Raw genomic sequence first — 22,434 nt, 5'->3', positions numbered from 1 at the left:
AACAGAAGGAGATATCTAACCATGCTCAACATTCATTTTCTAACAGAATGTGTAGGAAGGAATTGCAGATTACACCGAAGATAAACGAGGAATGCTGGAGTAACCCAGCGGGTCAGGCAGCATCTCTGGAGAAAAGAAATCGGTGATGTTTTGGGTCAAGTCCTTTCTTCAGACTGAAGTAGGGTCTGAAGGCCTTGACCCGAGGCGTCACCTATTCCTTCTCTCCAGAGATGCTGTCTAACCCGCTGAGTTACTCCAGAATTTTGTGTCGATCTTCATTTTCTCACAAGCAATTTTCAGAAACCCAAGATGAAGCAATATTGACCTCAGCTGTGCACGTTCAGTTGCCTTCAGCACAGGTAACAGAGAGAACTTGTACAACCGACCTTCCTGATTCAGTGAAGAATGCCAGTGATCAGAGTGTTATTCCTCAAAAGAACAGACACACACACAGAGAGATGCATCTCCACGGTAATTCTTCTTGCACACCAGGGGGCGCACACCAGGGAGCTGGACCCCAATGTTGACCAAAGATGTTGACAAGGAAAGAGGTGAAGGGGACACAGAGGACTTGGACTCACAGATGCTGGACTTCACAGTTGTACATCAGAAATATCAAGATCAAGAGTGTTTTATTGTCATATGTCCCAGAAATTCTTACCTGCTGCAGCAGCAAAACAAAAATATAAATTCAGTACCCTGTAAACAATATAATAAATGAGAAAAAGACATGCATACATGTTTACATACATATATACATACATACATACATACAGATATACAGATATACATACAGATATACATACAGATATACAGATATACATACAGATATACATACAGATATACATACAGATATACATACAGATATACATATATATACATACATACATATATATACATACATATATATACATACATATATATACATATACATACAATAACAATGCAAGAAGACAAAGCCAATGTCCCTAAATCTATGTAGTTTTGAGCTTATTTGGAGGTTGTCGTGTTTAATAGCCTGATGGCTGCAGGGAAGAAACTGTTCCTGAACCTGGACGTTACAGTTTTCAGGCTCCTGTACCTTCTTCCCGATGGCAGGGGTGAAAAGAGATTGTGGCCAGGGTGGTGTGGGTCCCTGATGATGTTGTTGCCTCTTTGAGGCAGCGACTCCTCCAGATCCCTCCCTTGGATGGTGGGGAGGTCAGTGGCCGTGGTGGACTGGGCAGTGGTCACCACTGTTTGCAGATGCCACTTAACAAAATGCCCCTCAGAACACTTGATGACAACTTATTTATAATTTATTCCTCTTGAACAGAATTGGCTTAAAGTTCAGATATTAATCATTCAATAAATTATTAAAACATTTAAACTCTTAAAACAGAGACTCCATATATGTGTCGAGTTTGATACATAACAGATCTTAAATAAGTCGGGTTCCAACACATATTTAAAACTTGCAGGTATAAATAACCTTCCTACACACCAATTTGTGTGTTTCTGAGTCATATAACATGGTCAACGCTTAATTCCACTTGTATTCTCCCATCCTGTGGGCATAGGTCCATAACTTCACAACTTTACAAATCCACGCCCCCCTAATGGATAAATAAAGAGAGCTTTCCGACTTGTTCTGTATCTGTGGCTTCTATTTTTAACGAGTGCAATATTTAATAAAGAATCTGTACGTTTTCACTAGAGTTTCCTGCATCTAAAAAGATACGATGCTCTTTTCACCCTTCTGGAGAATTTGTTATCACATTATTAGCTCTCGTAAATGTCTGGACTAAAATATCCTTTAAGTAGGTTTACCTCATTAACTGTACTGGTCTCATCTCTGCAAGGTCAATTGTAATTCATTAATTTGGTAATCAAGGTATTGAAACTGACACAAGTCCTCACACAATATACTACCTCTCAAGGTTCGATGGTGCATTATTTTGTCACCTATGCAACTGCGCAGTCAAATTATTTTTGCATACTTTACACAGGCGGGCGCCACCATTTTTGGTGCCATTTGTTTCGTTTAGAGAAACAGGCCCTTCGGCCCACAGAGTCCGTCCGCACCAACCACACACTAACGCTATCCTACAAACCTGTACGTCTTTGGAGCATGGGAGGAAAACAAAGGTCTCGGAGAAAATACATGCAGGTCACGGGGAGAGCGTAGAAACTCCGTACAGACAGCACCCGTAGTCATGAGCGGACCTGAATCTCCGGCGCTATAAGATAGTAAATCTACCGCTGCGCCACCGTGCATCCCGTTGTTCGGCATAATAACATTGTTGACGTTATTGAAAGCCCAAAGTTCGGTCGGCCCACTCGCTCGAGAACCGACGTCCCTCTCTCCTCTCCTCCCCTCGTACGGGTCATCTTTGTGTCCCGGGGGCGTCTACTGCGGCCAGCTTCTTATCAATAAAATGTTGAAAGGACAGTAATTTTTACCCTAACCCCGATGAAAATTAAAAAAACTGAATAGTATAAATCTGAAATCCGAAAATGTCAAACTGCTGCATCTGTGGAGAGAGAAACAAATTTATTGATTTCAGTCAGATATTATAGTGTCATCAGATTAGCTCACTGAAGTAATCTAATCTTTATTGTTCCCCTCCTGTATTTAAAAAAAATATATTTTGGGCCACCAGGTTGCGGTATGTATTTTGTTTAGTCAAGAGTGTTTTATTGTCATGTGTCCCGATACGGAATAAACAAATTCTTACATGCAGCAGCACAACAGATATGTGAACATAATAAACACTAAAAAAAGTTTAGTGTGTACACGAACATGCACACACACACGCACACACACACACGCACGCATGCACGCGCACGCATGCACGCACTGTTCTGTTACATTCTGTTTGGTTTGTTTGTTTGTCTTTTTGCACAAAGTCCGCGAGCATTGCCACTTTTCATTTCACTGCACATCTCGTATGTGTATGTGACGAATAAACTTGACTTGACACACACACACACACACACAAGCGTGCGCACACACACGTGCACACACACAGAAGCACGCACGCACACACACAAGCGCGCACGAGCGTGCACACACACCACACACACGTGCGTACACATACACACAAGCGTGCAAGCACACATGCGCGTGCACGCACACACACACTAGCGTGCACACACACATATGTGTGCACACACACACATGAGCGCACACACACACACACACACTCACAACAAAGAATAATACTACAAAGACAAAAGCATTGTCCCCAAGTCTATGTAGTTCAGGGCTTATTTGGAGGTTGTCGTGTTTAATAGCCTGATGGCTGCAGGGAAGAAGCTGTTCCTGAAGCTGGGCGTTACAGTTTTCAGGCTCCTGTACCTTCTTCCCGATGGCAGGAGTGAAATGAGAGTGTGCTCAGGGTGGTGTGGGTCCGTGATGATGCCGGCTGCCTTTTAGAGGCGGAGACCCTTGTAGAGTCAGGTTGATCGTAGTGCTGGACACTGACGAGCTGTACACAGGCTGGACGTGGAAACGAAGAATGCTGCTTCATACCAAAGATAGACACAAAGTGCTGGAGTAACTCAACGGGACAGGCAGCATCTCTGGAGAAAAAGGATGGGTGACGTTTCGGGTCGGGACCCTTCTTCAGACGGCTTTCTCGTCCCGAAACATCACCCATCCTTTTTCTCCAGAGATGCTGCCTGACCCGCTGAGTTAATCCAGCGCTATGTACCAATCTTGTACCACCACACCTGGAGTATTGCGTACAATTTTGGTCTCCTAATCTGAGGAAAGACATTCTTGCCATAGAGGGAGTACAGAGAAGGTTCACCAGACTGATTCCTGGGATGTCAGGACTTTCATATGAAGAAAGACTGGACAGACTCGGCTTGTACTCGCTAGAATTTAGGAGATTGAGGGGGGATCTTATAGAAACTTACAAAATTCTTACGGGGTTGGACAGGCTAGATGCAGGAAGATTGTTCCCGATGTTGGGGAAGTCCAGAACAAGGGGTCACAGTTTAAGGATAAGGGGGAAATCTTTTAGGACCGAGATGAGGAAAACATTTTTCACACAGAGAGTGGTGAACCTGTGGAATTCTCTGCCACAGAAGGTAGTTGAGGCCACAGTTCATTGGCTATATTTAAGAGGGAGTTAGATGTGGCCCTTGTGGCTAAAGGGATCAAGGGGTATGGAGAGAAGGCAGGTACAGGATACTGAGTTGGATGATCAGCCATGATCATATTGAATGGCGGTGCAGGCTCGAAGGGCCGAATGGCCTACTCCTGCACCTATTTTCTATGTTTCTATGTACACAATGTTTCAATGGTTCTTCATTGGCACGTATGCAGAGCAGTGTGAAATTATTTTGTACAGCCCACAACTGCAGAGTTGCCACGGGCGTCTGTCTGCCTGTTGTTCGTGTAATGGAGTCTGTCATTTCCTTGGATAGTTATCTCCTGTTTGAAGCGTCCAGCATGAGAAATTCAAATTCTTAAAATTTAATCCATAAGATTTATTCCAATTCACTGGTTGAGGGCAGTTTATGCTCATCCATTTACTCTCACGCTCTCTGTGAAGGGTTGACTCTGACTGTGTGGCGGTACGTTGAACAGGCATCCAACACTCTCCTGTACTCTGCCCGAGCTCGCGCATGTGCCCAGGCAGTACATAGCATTTGTCCACCTGATCCCAGGGTCATGGCAACTATTCCCACTCCAACAATGCCTGAGATCCACATTACCCTCTGAGTCATGGAGTGATACAGCAGAGAAAGTTCACGGGTGACAGGAGCAGAATTAGGCCATTCGGCCCATCAAGTCTACTCTGCCATTCAATCATTGCTTGACCTATCTTTCCCCCTCGACCCGTTTCACCAGCCTTCTCCCCATAATCCCCGACACCCTTCCGAATCAAGAATCTGTCAATCTCCGCCTTAAAAAAAATCCATTGACTTGGCCTCCACAGCCGTCTGTGGCAATAACTTCCACAGATTCACCACCCTCTGACCAAAGAAATTCCTCCTCATCTTTCTAAAGGTACGCCCCTTTTATTCTGAGGCTGTGACCTCTAGTCCTAGACTCTCCCACGAGTAGAAACATCCTCACCACATCCGCTCTATCCAGGTTTTCACTAGTCGGTAATAAACAGGCCCTTCAGCCCATTGAGTCCATACCAATGATCAAGTACATATCTTTATCCTCATCCTATTCTAACCCATTTTGTTCTTTCCATGCTCCTATAGATTCTCCACAGATTTACCAATACTCAAGGGACAATTTAGAGTGGGCAATTAATAGCTGATAGGTGCAGGAGTAGGCCATTTGGCCCTTCGAGCCAGCACCGCAATCCACATTATCAATCCACATTTCTTTAATTAATTGATTGGAAACGGATCCTTTGGCCCACCGAGTCCACACTGACCATCAATCACGTTCATACAAGCTTTATGCTGTCCCACTTTCACCTCCACTCCCTACACATTAGGGGCAATTTACACGGGCCAATTAACCAAAAGATCTGCGCACCTTTGGAATGTGGGAGGAAACCGGAGCACCCGGTGGAAAACCATGCACGCTGCACATCATCCGAGGTCAGGATCGAACCCCGGGTACCTGGCGCTGTGAGGCAGCGGCTCTACCAGCTGCGCCACCGCGCTGCGCACTTGAGGTGAAAAAAATAGAGGCCACTGGAGAAATCCACACAGTCTCAAGGAGAACGTGCAAATTCCACATAGACTGAAGTAAGGATTGAACCTGGGTCACTGAGTAAGGATTGAACCTGGGTCACTGGAGCTGTGAGGCAACGCCTCTCCTTGTTGTGCCGTTCAGTTGACACTGGTCAGAAGCAGAGTTTAGCTTTGATTAGTTTAGAGATACAGTGTGGAAACAGGCCCTTCGCCCAACTGAGTCAATCTCCGCCTTAGACAGTCTGTGTTGACTAACGATGACCCAGATCCTATCCTGCACACTAGGGACAACGTTACAGAAGCCAATTTACCTACAAACCTGCACCTCTTTGGAATGTGGGAGGAATCCCACGGGTAGAAGGTACAAACTTTGTACAGATGGCGCCCGTAGTCAGGGTCACTGGCGCTGTAAGGCAGCAACTCTACCGCTGCGCCACCGTGCCTCCCAGTGGCAGGGGACAATTTACTTACTGGGAAACTGCGTGCAATAAAGCACACTACTGCTGCAAGGTTGCGATTGGCCAATTGGGATAATTGCGGTCACCGAGAGAACGTGCAAACCAAAGACCCGCTATAAGATCTTTGGTGCAAACTCCACACGACATCACCCAGGGTCAGGATCGAACATGCTTTGCATGTGAATGATCCCATTATTACACCACGTTTAGGCCACGATAGATTTATTTTTTAGTCCCATTGCTACTTTCTTTAAGTTTACATAATGTGCCCTTTTGTCTTCTAATCCCTCCAACTATCACCCTATTATCGACCCTCTCCTCCATTCTCCCTCCTCCATCCCTCCAGTCCCATCTGAACCATCTTGAACCATCTCCTGACCAAATAAAGCAGTGTCTGTAGCGCTGTGAAGCGGCAACTCTAGCGCTGCTCGATCGAGCGGCACAGTGGCGCAGCGGTAGAGTTGCTGCCTCACAGCGCCGGGTTCGATCCTGACCACGGGCGCTGTCTGTTGGGACTTTGTACGTTCTTCCCGAGACTGCAAGGGATTTCCCCGGGTGCTCTGCTTTCCTCCCACACAAAAGGCGTACGTACAGGTTTGTAGGTTAATTGGCTCGGTCATAATTGTTAGTCTGAAGAAGGGTTTCGGCCCGAAACGTCGCCTATTTCCTTCGCTCCATAGATGCTGCTGCACCCGCTGAGTTTCTCCAGCAATTTTGTGTACCTTCGATCTTCCAGCATCTGCAGTTCCTTCTTAAACACATGTTATTATGTGCTGCCTGGTAATGGTTCTGCTTTCCCCATTGACACCTTCTCTGGTCAGATCTTTTGTTACCTTATTTGATTCATTATCACCTTCTTTGGTCCCACACCCTGGCCCATTTTGTTTTTATATTCTCCTCCCTCCCAGCCTTGTTTTCCATTTAACGTCCCCCCCCCCCCCCACCCACCCGTCTTTTTAAGGCAGAGGTAGATTCTTGATTAGTACGGGTGTCGGGTTATGGGGAGAAGGCAGTAGAATGGGGTTGAGAGGGAAGCTAGATCTGCCATGATTGAATGGTGGAGTAGACTTGATGGGCCGAATGGTTTAATTCTGCTGCTAGAACATAATAATAATAATAATAATAATAATATATTTTATTGTCATTGCACATCAGTGCAACGAGATTTGGTATGCAGCTTCCAAACTATGTCAAAAAAAACCAAAAAAAACCCTATGGAATAATCAATGTGCAGGAAGGAACTGCAGATGCTGGTTTACACAGAAGATAGACATAAAATGTTGGAATAACTCGGCAGAACAGGCAGCATTTCTGGAGAAAAGGAACAGGAGACGTTTCGTGTCGAGACCCTTCGTCAGACAGTCTGGAGAAGGGTCTCGATCCAAAACGTCACCTATTCCTTTTCTCCACAGATGCTACCTGACCCGCTGAGTTACTCCAGCATTTTGTGTCTATCTTTAGAATAATTAATGATGTTCTTGGGTATCTGTGCAAGCAATAGTCACGTCTGTTCCATTTATTTGTGGAATGGAAAAATATCCTTTGAATTCCAGCTGGCAGGGGTTATACTACTGATTTACCAGAGACACAAGGAACAGCAGGTGCTGGAATCTTGCGTAAAAGACAACGTGCTGGAGTAACTCAGGTGGTCAGGCAGCATCTGTGGAAGGAATGGAAAGGCGACGTTTTGGTTCAAGACCCTTCTGGGGTCTGATTGTAGTCGGGAAGATTGACTAATTTTCTGATTTTATACAGACTCAGAAGGCAAGGTTCACTTGGACAAAGTGAGCTGAAGAGTGTGGTCTTAGTTAAATAACTGCCCTGTCACTGACCAGAGGACACCCCTTAGTTGTACTTCCTAGCCTGCCACAAAGCAGATTTCCCTCATCTCAACCCCTGCAGTCAGATGGACACACAAAGCTGGAGTAACTCAGTGGGTCAGGCAGTATCTCTGGAGAAAAGGAAACGGGTGGGAACCTTTCTTCAGACTGAAAGAATAGAAAGAGTAGTTCCTTCCTACACATCTTGTCTTCTCCACCTCGAAAGCTCCTCAAGGAGCGCCTACTTTGAAGAGGTTCTCCTCTTCTCTCTAACGGGAGTTCCGCAACACCCTCTCTCGCTCTGAAGAAGGGTTCAGACCCGAAACAGGCGGAGATTGACAGATTCTTGATTGGTACGGGTGTCGGGGGTTATGGGGAGAAGGCAGGAGAATGGGGCTGAGAGGGATAGATAGATAGAAACATAGAAACATAGAAATTAGGTGCAGGAGTAGGCCATTCGGCCCTTCGAGCCTGCACCGCCATTCAATATGATCATGGCTGATCATCCAACTCAGTATCCCGTACCTGCCTTCTCTCCATACCCTCTGATCCCCTTAGCCACAAGGGCCACATCTAACTCCCTCTTAAATATAGCCAATGAACTGGCCTCGACTACCCTCTGTGGCAGGGAGTTCCAGAGATTCACCACTCTCTGTGTGAAAAAAGTTCTTCTCATCTCGGTTTTAAAGGATTTCCCCCTTATCCTTAAGCTGTGACCCCTTGTCCTGGACTTCCCCAACATCGGGAGCAATCTTCCTGCATCTAGCCTGTCCAACCCCTTAAGAATTTTGTAAGTTTCTATAAGATCCCCTCTCAATCTCCTAAATTCTAGAGAGTATAAACCAAGTCTATCCAGTCTTTCTTCATAAGACAGTCCTGACATCCCAGGAATCAGTCTGGTGAACCTTCTCTGCACTCCCTCTATGGCAATAATGTCCTTCCTCAGATTTGGAGACCAAAACTGTACGCAATACTCCAGGTGTGGTCTCACCAAGACCCTGTACAACTGCAGTAGAACCTCCCTGCTCCTATACTCAAATCCTTTTGCTATGAAAGCTAACATACCATTCGCTTTCTTCACTGCCTGCTGCACCTGCATGCCCACTTTCAATGACTGGTGTACCATGACACCCAGGTCTTGCTGCATCTCCCCTTTTCCTAGTCGGCCACCATTTAGCCATGATTGAACGACGGAGTAGACTTGATGGGCCGAATGGCCCCAATTCTGCTCCTGGGACTTGTGAATTTGTGAAACATCACCTATTCTTTCAATTCAAGAGAGAGTTAGATTTAGCTCTTAGGGCTAACAAAATCAAGGGATATAGGACATAGGTACTGATTTTGGATGATCAGCCATGATCATATTGAATGGCGATGATGGCTCGAAGGGCCGAATGGCCCACTCTGGCACCTATTTTCTACTTTTCTATTCCTTTTCTCTGGAGGTGCTGCCTGACCCGCTGAGTTACTCCAACATTTTGTGCCTATCTTTGTTATAAACCAGCATCTGCAGTCCCTTCCGACACTCTTACAATCAGATATTGGGCCCACTAAATCTACTGTACTCACGAGGCAAACTGCTGACTGTGTGATTGTGTGTTTCTTTATCCAGTGAAATCTTTAGACCTGACTGATGACGAGGACTTGGATGAAGATGAGGAGGAGTCATCAAGTGAAGATGAACTTGAGTCCAACGCTGAACCACTGCCCAAAATCGTGAGTTCAAGCCACTGCTTATTTTAGTTTACTTTAGTTTAGAGATACAGCGAGTAAGCAGGCCCTTCGGCCCACCAAGTACGCACCGGCCAGTGATCCACGCACACGAGCACTATCCTACACACACTGGGGGACATTTTACAATTTTACCAAAGCCAATTAGCTTACAATCCTGTAAGTCTTTGGAGTGTGGGAGGAAACCGGAGCTCCTGGTGAAAACCCACGCAGGTCACGGGGAGAAGGTACAAACTCAGTACAGACAAGGATCCGCCGTCAGGATCAAACCCGGGTCTCTGGGGCCGTAAGGCAGCAACTCCACTGCTGCACCATCGTGCCGGCCACATATAATCTGTCGTTGGCCCTGCTGAAATAGTTAAGCAGCAATTTTCACCTAATCCATGTGTTAACAAACTGACAGGAATTAAACTTCCAACCCCTTCATGCTGTTATACTTCATTGAAGTCAGCACACAGATTAACATAGGGTGGAATGCCAAAACTAGTCTTCCATCTCATCTTCTGGGGTTCATGTGATGAGTTAGTTTGGGATTGCACCCAGGGTGTTCAATCCTGCTAAGTGAAGAGACTTAAGGTCTAATTATACATTTTATTGCAATATTTCATATTTGCCTCCAATATCTGTGTCGGATCAGTAGAAATAAAATGGGGCGGGGAGGGGGTGCAAGATGGGCTGTTGATTTACTGTCCCATACACACAATATGAATTTTTGAAAGAAATAGGTAACATTTCTGGTCGGAACCCTTCTTCAAACTGAAAGATGGAGGTGGCGGAGTGGGTAGCATATGATGAGCATTTGCCAGCACTGGGCCTGTACTCACTGGGGTTTAGAAGGTTGAGGAGGGACCTCATTGAAACTTGAATAATGAAAGGCATAGATAGAGTGGATGTGGAAAGAATGTTTCCACTGGTGGGAGAGTCGAGGCCTCAGAATTAAAGGGTGCTCTTTCATAAATGAGGTGAGGAGGAACTTCTTTCGTCAGAGGATAGTTAATCTGTGGAACTCATTGCCACAGAGGGCTGGGGAGGCCAAGTCAGTGGATATTTTTAAGGCAGCGATAGACAAGTTCTTGATTAGAACGGGTGTCAAGGCAGGGTTATGGGGAGGAGGCAGGAAAATGGGATTAGGAGGCAGAGATCAGCCATGATTGAATGGCGGATTAGACTCGATGGGCCAAATTCTACTCCTATGATTTGTGAACATAGGTGTGGGGGGGGGGGGGGGGGGGGAACTGGAGCCGATAAAAGGAGTGTAGAGTTTGGGTGTACTTTTATGCAGCACACATGTAGGTGTCTGCAGTTTATATACAGTTGTGTCCAGCATATGAATAGTTGTCTCTAGTGTTTTGTGACCGATATCCAAACTATTTTGCACAACTCCCACGCAGTTGAGGGACAGTTTAGTTTAGTTTATTATTGTCATGCCTACCGGGGTACAATGAAAAACATTTTTTTTCATGCTATCCAGCCAAAGGAAAACTATGCATTATTACAATCAAGCCGTCCATAGTACACAGGTACAGGATAAAGGGTACAACATTTAGTGCAAAGATATAACATTAAAGTCCGATTAAAGATGGAACAAAGGTGTATCTGGTGCACACGTCGTTAGACCTAACCCGCACTGTATTTGAATGATGTGTAAGAAGGAACTGCAGATGCTGGTTTAAACCGAAGATAGACACAAAATGCTGGAGTAACTCAGCGGGACAGGCAGCATCTCTGGAGGGAAGGAACGGGTGGCGTTTCGGGTCTAGACGAGTCTGAAGAAAGGTCTCGACCCCAAACGTCACCCATTCCTTCTCTCCGGAGATGCTGTTTGTTACTGCCTGCCGCTGAGTTACTCCAGTGTCTATCTGTATTTGAATGATATCCAAACTCCGATGTCAATATGTGAAAATATTCTTTATGGCACAGGAATTAAGCCCGGTGGAGTCGGCCGCAAAGCGGGTAACGTGGCAACGGAGAACCATCGAACGTCGTGCGAAGCAGGGAGAGATGGCAAGGTTCATGAAGGCTCAGGTGATGTAAAATACTATCTATTTATTCAAGTCCTTCTGTCCTCTTTCAATAATGGATCTGGATAACCCAAAACTCACTTCATTATTTTTATGTTTCATCTCACCGACCGCCAAAGGTGCACTGGCACGTACGTTCAAATAAAATCAAGAGGATCGGAGACTTAGTTTGGTTTAGTTTAGAGGTCTTTCAGCCCACTGAATCCACGCTGACCAGTGATCACCCATTCACACTAGTTATATGGTTTCCCACTTTTCATCCACTCCCTACACACTAGTGGCAATTTACAGAGGCCAGTTAACCTACAAACTCGCACATCTTTGCGATGTGGAAGGAGACCAGAGCACCTGGAGGAAACCCACGTGGTCACTCACAGAGAGATCATAAATTATAGGAGCTGAATTAGGCCATTCGGTCCATCAAGTCCACTCCGCCATTCAATCATGGCTGATCTATCTCTCCCTCCTAATCCCATACTCCTGCCTTCTCCCCATAACCTCTGACACCCGTACTAATCAAGAATCTATCTTGCTCTGCCTTAAATATATCCACTGACTTGGCCAACACAGCCGTCTGCGGCAAAGAGTTCCACGGATTCCCCACCCCCTGACTAAAGAAATTCCTCCTCATCTCCTTCCTAAAAGAACGTCCTTTAATTCTGAGGGTATGACCTCTGGTCCTAGACTCTCCCACCAGTGGAAACATCCTCTCCTCATCCACTCTATCCAAGCCTTTCATTATTCTAAGGATGCGCAAACTCCACACAGACAGCGCCCGAGGTCAGGATTGTACCCGGTCCTCTGGCACTGTGCCACCACACACGGTAGATTGCACACCGCACTCAGTTCCCCTTGAGAAGGAAGGGGCACGTCAGAGGCAGTGTTTTTTTGGCGAGTTTGGGGAGTCGTTTGGGAAACAGACGCTTCTGTGTTAGAGTGTGAGGAGCAAGAACAGAGGGGGGGAAAGTGAAAGTATATACCTCAGTGTCCCAATCACCAGTTATGTAAATACTTCCCAGGAGTGGTTTACCTATCTAAATTTAAAATGGTGGAACACTCCCATCATCTGAGAAATGGGATTATATGGAACACAGAATATCACAATGTCTGTGGCAAGCATGATGCCAAGTTGAACTAATCTCCTCTGCCTGCAAGCGATCTCTGCCTCAGAAGGCGGTGGAGGCCAATTCTCTGGATGCTTTCAAGAGAGAGTTAGATAGAACTCTTAAAGATAGCGGAATCAGGGGATATGTTGAGAAGGCAGGAACAGGGTACTGAATGTGGATGATTAGCCATGATCACAGTGAATGGCGATGCTGGCTCGAAGGGCCGAATGGCCTAACTCTTGCACCTATTGTCCATTGATCCACACCCTCCATTCCCTGCATATCCGTGGACATATCTGAAAGCCTCCTAAATGCCACTGTTGTATCTGCATTCAACATCATCGCCACGGATTGTTCACCTCAAGAGCAGAGAAGGTTGAGCAAGGTTTAAACACTGGTTTAAAGTCATGAGAGGAAGTGATGATCAAAGAGGACCAGAGAGAGAGAGAGAGTCAGTGATGGTACAGCACAGATTTAACAATGGGGAGGTAAGGAGAAATACTATTAAACAGAGTTGTTATGGAATACGTCAGAAGGGAGTTTTAGTTTTTTAGTTTTAGAGACAGTGTAGAAACAGACACTTCGTTCCACCGAGTCCGTGCCGAGCAGCAATTATCCGTACACTAGTTCTACCCTGCACTCTGAGGACAATTTACAGAAGCCAATTAATCTACAAACCTCCACGTCTTTGGAGTGTGGGAGGAAACCGGAGCTCCTGGAGAAAACTCTCTCGATCACGATACAAACTCCGTACAGACAGCACCCGTAGTCAGGATCGAACCCGGGTCTCTGGCACTGTAAGGTAGCAACTCTACCGCTGCCCTCTATACATATATAGGCATATGAGCCAATCGCAGGAAAGTGGTGTAATGTACATGGGGCATGTTGGTTGGCGTGGGCAAGTTGGGCTGAAGGACCTGTAACCGTGCTCTATGACTCTATGAGGTCTAATGGTAGATGGACATAATGGCACGTGGTCTTTGGGATCAAGTTGGTGTCAGCCTCTGAGGCTCTTCCTTTAGCCCCGGGCTTACAACTTTACACTCCTCAATAAACCCACACATCTGAGCCTGAGGGTTTGGGTTGAATGAGGCCAATGTTCTCTCCTTTGTTCCTCCCTGCAGATGATTCAGAGGCGGTTGGAAGAGATTGCACAGTTGTACCATGAGCTGGAGCAGAAAGGGATTCTGCTGGAGAAGGAATTACGCCATGGTGCAGGTAAGAGTCGGCAACTTTCCAAAGCCACTGAGTGGATTCTTGATTAGTACGGGTGTCGGGGGCTGTGGGGAGAAGGCAGGAGAATGGGGTTGAGATGGAAAGATAGGTCAGCCATGGTTGAATGGCGGAGTAGACTTGATGGGCCGAATAGCCTGCTTTGTGCTCCTGTGACTTACGGATCCCCAGGTTTCCCTCTGCATTACATTACCATACTGACCTGAGTGTAAAGTGGCGGCACACTGGTGCAGCTGGCAGGGCTGATGTCTCACAGTCCCAGAGACCAGGGTTCGATCCTGACCTCGGGTGCTGTCAGAGTGGAGTTTGCCCGTTCTCTCCATGACTGCGTGGGTTTCCTTCAGATTCCTCCCACTTCCCAAAGCCATGCAGGTTTGTAGGTTAATCGGCTTCTTGTAAATTTCCCCTAGTGTGTGGTGAGTTGAGGTGAAAGTGGGATAACATAGAACTAGTGTGGCCAGCGTGAACTCAGTAGGCCCTGTCTCCGTGCTCCGTCAGTCAATCTGTCAAGGTTACATTTCTTCTCTGGCACAGTCGAAATTCGGAAAGGTCCCACCTCAAGGGTCTGTGGGAATCCTTTCACCACACAAACTGCAGCAGTCCAAGAAGGGGTTGGACAGGCTAGATGCAGGAAGATTGTTCCCGATGTTGGGGAGGTCCAGAACAAGGGGTCACAGTTTAAGGATAAGGGGGAAATCTTTTAGGACCGAGATGAGGAAAACATTTTTCACACAGAGAGTGGTAAATCTCTGGAATTCTCTGTCACAGAAGGTAGTTGAGGCCAGTTCATTGGCTATATTTAAGAGGGAGTTAGATGTGGCCCTTGTGGCTAAAGGGATCAGGGGGTATGGAGAGAAGGCAGGTACAGGATACTGAGTTGGATGATCAGTCATGATCATATTGAATGGCGGTGCAGGCTCGAAGGGCCAAATGGCCTACTCCTGCACCTAGTTTCTATGTTTCTAAGATAGGTCAGCACCTCATATTTCACTTGGGCAGCTGACTGTCCTCCTGATTAATTTTTGTCTTTGTATGCCTCGTTGCCATCTTCCCCAAACTAACAATGATCTATTCCACAATTTCCTTGATCACCGCCCCCTTTGTTCTCTTGTTTTCACACCTTACCCTTCCTTATCTCTGTGTCTCCCTCTCCCCTGACTCTCAGTCTGAAGAAGGGTCTCGACCCAAATCGTCGCCCATTCCTTCTACACAGAGATGCTGCCGGTCCCGCTGAGTTACTCCAGCATTTTATATTCACCTTTCCAAAGTGTGGATACAAACACCAGTGACACATATGAGCCAAATCTGAGGGAAAAAAATTGTCATTTGGAATTATGGATCTTCTGAATAATATTAACATTAATTTTTAAACTGAACGTGGCTGAAATAAGAGAGGGTTGGTTGTTCTTTTGATAGTCGTGCAGAGCAACCTTCCCTCCAGTAGAGGGCTCCACTATGCTGGACTAAAGCATGGCTTCCAGGAAAATGGCCATGCTCAACACAATATGGCCTATATTAATAGTGCTGTACAGAAATTAATGACATCTATCCTTCTCCCAATGCCATTTCACCTCCGTACTAGACTTTTGAGATACAGCGCGGAAACAGGCCCTTCAGCCCACTCGGTACGCGCCGACCGATGCTATCCAACACACTAGGCACAATTTTACAACTTACCGAAGCCAATTAACCCACAAACCTGTGCGTCTTTGGAGTGTGGGAGGAAACCAGAGCACCCGGAGAAAACCCATGCGGCCACAGGGAGAACGTACAAACTCCGTACAGACAGCACCCATAGTCGGGATCGAACCCGGGCCTCTGGTGCTGTGAGGCAGCAACACTAGCCCTTGTGGCCTAAGCTTGTGCTGAGAGTTATTACCAGAATAAAGACAAATATATGGATGATGTGAAGTCAGGTTGAATTTGGTCTCCAAAGGGGAACCCTGTAACTTACCAAAGCACCAGTGCGGTAGAGTTGCTGACCACGGGTGCTGTCTGCACAGAGTTTGTACATTCTCCCCGTGACCTGCATGGGTTTTCACTGGTGGTTCCTGGTTCCTCCCTTTGTAAAATAGTAATGTGTCCCTAGTGTGGATAGGATAGTGTTATGCCCCTGTCCCACTTAGGAAACCTGAACGGAAACCTCAGGTGGTTGCCGGAGGTTGCAGGTAGTGGAAGCAGGTAGGGAGACTGACATAAAACCTCTGGGAACCGCACGGAAACCTTGAGTGGGGCACAAAGTCTCCAGAGGTTTCTGTTCAGGTTTCCTAAGTGGGACAGGGGCATTAGTGTGTGGGGATCGCTGGACGGCGTGGACTCGGTGGGCAGAAGGGCCTGTTACCGCGCTGTATCTCTAAAACTAAAAACTAAAGACAGGGACTCATGGAGGCAATAGGATTATTATAATATATTTTTTTGAAGTTGGTGAGACAGAGATCTAGCAGTAACAGGATAGATTGGATGAATGAAATGTAACAAATGCTGACTCTGCCACAGGGGACCACCCACAAATGATGCAGTCCTGGTTCACTCTGGTACAGGACAAGAACAAGCTCTTAAACGAGGAGTCCGAGCTGATGATCAGGTGAGAACGCTCTCAATTCAGTTTGCACTCATAGAGCTGTTCTGTATGGAATTTCAGCATTCCATCTACAACTAATTCCTTGGTGATTCAAGTAACTTGGGTGGATTTCATACCGTATGTGGCCCAAACACAAGCAGATGGAACTAGTGTAGACAGGGCATGTCGGTCGGCATGGGCAAGTAGGACCGAAGGGCCTGTTACCACACTGTGTTGACTTGATGAGATTGACTACTGATTAATAAGAGATTGATTGTTTTGAGACCTTTGCTCGTACAAGAGCTCGGGTCCATTTGACCCTGAAGGAAAAAGACTAATGGTTTTGTGTGTTTAACTGCACAGTGCCCGTGAACTGGAACTGCAGGATCAGAAGAGCAGACTGGAGCAGGAGCTGAGAAGGTACATGAACATGGATGGTAAGTTCCGTTCCTGCACACACCTCTCAGCTTCTTCCTCCCCCCCCCCCCCCCCACATTCCCCATTTTACTTTTTACTTTAATTTAGTTTAGAGATGCAGCGCGGAAAAAGGCCCTTCGGCCCACTGAGTCCGCACCGACCAGCGACCCCCCCACACATTAACTCGATCCTACCCACACTAGGGACAATTTACATTTATACCAAGTGCCGCCTACATCAACGGCCCGTTTCCGCGCTCTATCCCTCAGCGAAACGAAAATTAGAAGCTCTACGTCTAGGCGGGCCTGGAACCCGTTGAGGTGGACGCGGGGGGGATATCTCCTTCTTTTTCTTTTTTTTTTTTTTTTTTTTAAACCAAAAAATTTATTCAATTATTAAAAATAATATTTACATTACAATAAAACAAGCCAGAACCCACCACCATAATACAATACAAACATGTATCCATAATAAACTACTATACAACTATGATACAATCCTTATTGAGGATACATTCAACACCCTGCGGAGCCCAGCAGTCCCGGAACTCCCTCAGGGTGCCCGCAGACAGGGCGTATTCCCTTTCTAATCCCACCCGGGCACGGACGTAACCCCGGAAAAGGGGCAGGCAGCTGGCTGATATCTCCTTCTTGGCTGGCAGAGGCAGGATCTCAGGGCAGCAGAGGAACCAGTGGCCTCTCTAGTCCAGAAAGACTGACATCAGTTGGTGGGAAACTGCAGAGTCAGCAGGGATTAATGGAAAAAGATGCATGTTGGAGTGTTGGATTGCTCTAACGTTGTAACCAGCAGAGAGATAAGCATGAACCATTGATGGCTTGCATTGGTGTTTTCAGAAGGCCTGCTATAAGGTGTCACATAATGGATACTTTAAACAAAAAAAGTGATGACTTTGTGGGTAATATTTCCGGTGTGGGTTGTGGATTAGCTAAAGTGCAAAATACAACGTTCTCGTTTGTACGTTCTCCCTGTGACCGTGTGGGTTTTCCCTGGTTGCTCCGGTTTCCTCCCACACTCCAAAGACGTACAGGTTTGCAGGTTATTTGGCTTCTGTCAATTGTCCCTTAGTGTGCAGGATAGAACTAGTGTACGGGTGATCGATAGTTGGTGTGGACTCTGTGGGCTGAAGAGCCTGGTTGCGCTCTGTGCTTCTAAACTAAACTACCGATACTAAAATGATTTTGAGGAGAGGATCAAGTTTACATATCTTGTCTGAAGCAGTGTCCCGACCTGGAAATAGGGTCGACAGTTGGGACCTTTATCCCGTGATGGAAATATCAAATACTGGAGGCACAGCTTTAAGGTGCGAAAGGGCAAACATAGAAACATAGGTGCAGGAGTAGGCCATTCGGCCCTTCGAGCCAGCACCACCATTTGATATGATCATGGCTGATCATCTAAAATCAGTATCCTGTTCCTGCTTTTTCCCCATATCCCTTGATTCCGTTAGCTCTAAGAGTTAAATCTAAATCTCTCTTGAAAACATCCAGTGAATTGGCCTCCACTGCCTTCTGTGGCAGAGAATTCCACAGATATTTAAAGTTTAAAGAAGATATACAGGGCCATTTTCTCTACACCCTAGGGTGGTGGGTAGCTGTTTACACTGCCAGGGGTGGTGGTAGAGGCGGATACAATAGTGGCATTAACGAGGCTTTTGTTCAGGTTCACAAGTGATAGGAGCAGAATTAGGCCATTTGGTCCATCAAGCCTATGCCATTCAATCATGGCTGATCTATCTCTCCCACTTAACCCCATTCTCCTGCCTTCTCTATTCTACGATCAGCCATGATCACAATGAATGGCGGTGCTGGCTCGAAGGGCCGAATGGCCTCCTCCTGCACCTATTTTCTATGTTTCTCCCCATAACCCCTGACACTCGTACTAATCAAGAATCTATCTATCTATGCCATAAAAATATCCATTGGCTTGGCCACCACAGCCGTCTGTGGCATTGATTTGAGACCAATGGTGACTGATGTTTAAAGGTGCATTCACAGTTGAACATGCAAGGTCATGGAACTTCTGCCATGTGAGGTCCTTGAGCCTCATCTGGCCTCCCTCCCCTTCCCCCTTCCTCCCTCCTCACCTGAATTAACCTACACACCCGAATGTGTTTGAGGTGTGGGAGGAAACCGAAGATCTGGGAGAAAAGCCACGCAGGTCACGGGGAGAAGGTACAAACTCCGTACAGACAAGCACCCGTGGTCAGGATTGAACCCGGGTCTCTGGCGTTCTAAGGCAGCAACTCTACCGCTGTGCCACCGTGCTGCACATTATAAGGCAAATAGGGCCAGCTCGGGGTGGGCAACTTGGTTGGCATGGCCCTGGTTGGTCTGAAGGACCTGTTTCCACGCTGTTTGACTCTTCCTCTATTTGAGTGATATTTTGGAATGGTTGGGTAAAAGCCTCACTTTGTTGTTGCTCAGAACTAAATTCAATAGACCGTAGAAATGTAGTGGAAACATATAATCAGTCAGTGGTGGCAGTAATTAAGAGAACACACACACAGTTCAGTAGAGTTCCCAGACTATGACTATGTACTATATACAGTGCTAGACTGTATCTAGTACACTGTACTGATGTGTTGTATCAACTTCACTTCTTGTGTCAGGGCATATCATGATTGGCCTGATGAAAGGTGCAAAAGAATTATAAGGAGGGGGAAGAATTCGCTTTTTTGTTTAGAGATACTGCGCGGAAACAGGCCCTTCGGCCCACCGAGTCCACGCTGACTATCGATCCCCGCACGCTAACACTATCCTACACACTCTAGGGACAATTTTACATTCATACCAAGCCAATTAACCTTCAAACCTGTACGTCTTTGGAGTTGGGGGAGTAAACCGAAAATCTCGGAGAAAACCCACGCAGGTCACGGGGAGAACGTACAAACTCTGTACAGACAAGCGCCCGTAGTCGGGATCGAACCCGTGTCTCTGGCGCTGTAGGAGCTGTAAGGCAGCAACTCTACCGCTGCACCACCGTGCCGCCCCACTGTATTAAAGACCAGGCGGAGGAGGTGAAGAGAGTGGGCGGTAAGATTTGTCACTGCGGACTAGAGCCATGGTTTAGACACTGAAACATAGCAGTGACCGGTTCTATCTGCAGCAAAACAGGAGGAACATTGTAAGTAGGTGGAATCAGGTCGTTGTGGAAATGCTAACCAGAGTGCGGGTCAGGCAGCATCTCAGGAGAACATGGATAGGTGATGTTTGGGTCGGGACACTTTGTCAGACTGATACTGGGGAGGGGGGTGGGAAAGGGGGTAAAGAAAACTCGAAAAGAGGAGGTGAGGGACAAAACCCTGGCAGATAATAGGCCAACACAGGTGAGGAGGGCTATTTGATAAGCAAATGGTTGGACAAAGGCCAAAGATGAAAAGTCAGAAGGTCTGAGATAAAAGGATTGAAGTGTTGCAAATGGTGAAGCTAGAGGAAGAAAGTTGAATTGGGAAGGGGAGGGGAGAGGGGAAATAGGTGCTGAAAAAGTAACAAACCCCGCGTCTGCGTCTTACAGCGTCTCTGAAGACCAAGGAGGACCAACTTGAAGAGGAGAGGATTTTCCAGGAGATGATCGAGGTGGTGAAGATGAGGGACAGGCTGGTCACGGTCCTGGAACAGCAGAGGCTACAGGAGATGGAGCAACATGCCGTCCTGGTGCCCGGAGCTGCGGCCAAAGATCTCTCCACCTCTGCCTCCATCACTTGGACCTGACGATGCACTTTAACCTCAAGTGGTCCCAGATTATTCAAAGCGAGCAATGTTCCAAGACAAGGCCTTACGAAGACTCTCATAAGAGTTCACCTCTGCTTCGATAATCATTGAAATAAATTTAACGCAACATATTTGAGAAGCGAATTTTTGGAACCTATAATCTGCCCTTTAATTTAAAGTCAGAATTGTTGTCTCTGCACCGACTGAACTGTTGTCAGTTGTGGGATCATCAGCATTGGCTCCAAGCCGCTCGCCACCACTCACTGTTGCCGCTGTAGTATGGAGTCACGGGATCCCAAACTCAAGAAGATGGACCCTGACCCTCATAGGTTTATTGTAGATATTTTTATTATTGTATATACATCATGCTAGAGGCAGCGTGTTACGCTGAATGTGGCCCACCCACCTTGCCAGCTATGCTGCAACCCTGTTCACACAATGCTTGGATCTGAACCTATAGGGAGAGGTTGAGCAGGCAAGGTCAGTCTATTGTGTTTAAGAAGGAACTGCAGATGCTGGAAAATCGAAGGTCCACAAAACTGCTGGAGAAGCTCAGCGGGTGCAGCAGCATCTATGGAGCGAAGGAGATAGGCAACGTTTCGTCCCGAAACGTTGCCTATCTCCTTCGCTCCATAGATGCTGCTGCACCCGCTGAGCTTCTCCAGCAGTTTTGTGTATGGTCAGTCTATTCCTTGGAGCGCAGGAGGATGAGGGGTGATCTTATAGAGGCATACAAAATCATGAGAGGAATAGATCGGGTAGACGCTCAGAGTCTCTTGCCCAGAGTAAGGGAATCGAGAATCAGAGGACATAGGTTTAAGGTGAGGGGGGAAAGATTTCATAGGAACCTGAGAGGTAATTTTTTCACACAAAGGGTGGCGGGTGTACGGAGCGAGCTGCCGGAAGAGGTAGTTGAGGCATGTACTATCGCAAGGTTTAAGAAACATTTAGACAGGTACATGGATAGGATAGTTTTAGAGGGATATGGGCCAAACGCAGGCAGGTGGGACTAGTGTAGGTGGGGCATGTCGGTCTGTGTGGGCTGAAGACCCAAATGCTTTGCCACCACAGACTGAGTTACTGACCCGCTGAGTTACTCCAGCACTTTGTGTTTAACTCGATATTCCATCATTTAGCTGTTCCTCGTGATTTCAGGACGTTATTTGTACAAGTCTGCCGCCCTCTGGTGGATACAAAAAATCCCACAACTCTTCAGGAGTTGAAATAATCCACCCATTGCTTTGTTTTTTTTAATCTCAGTTTTACAGCATCTGCTGTTTCCTTTTGCTTTTCAATTAAACCTTCAATCTATGCCAGAAAACCAAAGTGCGAGAAACTCTCAGCAGGAGAGACGGCGTCTATGGAAAAAGAAACAGTTAACTTTGTAATTGGGAGTTTAAGAAGGAACTGCAGATGCTGGAAAATCGAAGGTACACAAAAATGCTGGAGAAACTCAGCGGGTGCAGCAGCATCTATGGAGTGAAGGAAATAGGCAACGTGTCTGAAGAAGGGTTTCGGCTGCTGCCCACGCTGAGTTTCTCCAGCATTTTTGTGTACCTTTGTAATTGGAAGTCCTCCCCCCAGCTTCTCTGTTACTGAAAGCTAAATCATTTACTCTCTTTCCAAGTTCTTATCAAACAAGTTAGACTTGAAACAATAACTCTGTTTCTCCTTGGACAGATGCTGCCTGAACTACCGAATCTTA

At 46.5% G+C, this 22,434-nt stretch overlaps 1 protein-coding gene across 3 annotated transcripts in view; it reads left to right on the top strand.

Annotated features, from left to right (window-relative positions):
• Positions 1 to 20,860, top strand: part of LOC116986948 (F-actin-monooxygenase mical1-like) — an 88,786-nt gene extending 67,926 nt beyond the window's left edge. For all 3 annotated transcript variants that reach the window (XM_033042785.1, XM_033042784.1, XM_033042786.1), the window contains 6 exons: positions 9,543 to 9,646; positions 11,582 to 11,686; positions 13,913 to 14,006; positions 16,518 to 16,605; positions 16,945 to 17,018; positions 20,533 to 20,860. In XM_033042785.1, coding sequence (XP_032898676.1) covers positions 9,543 to 9,646; positions 11,582 to 11,686; positions 13,913 to 14,006; positions 16,518 to 16,605; positions 16,945 to 17,018; positions 20,533 to 20,729 — 662 coding nt within the window. In that variant the 3' untranslated portion in view covers positions 20,730 to 20,860. The remainder of the gene's footprint in view (positions 1 to 9,542; positions 9,647 to 11,581; positions 11,687 to 13,912; positions 14,007 to 16,517; positions 16,606 to 16,944; positions 17,019 to 20,532) is intronic.
• Positions 20,861 to 22,434: the final 1,574 nt, after the last annotated feature.

The sequence above is a fragment of the Amblyraja radiata genome, chromosome 24 (genome assembly GCF_010909765.2).
Source record: "Amblyraja radiata isolate CabotCenter1 chromosome 24, sAmbRad1.1.pri, whole genome shotgun sequence".
Lineage (NCBI taxonomy): Eukaryota > Metazoa > Chordata > Chondrichthyes > Rajiformes > Rajidae > Amblyraja > Amblyraja radiata.
Note: the sequence above shows the minus strand (reverse complement) of the source record. Positions and strands in the feature narration are given on the sequence as shown.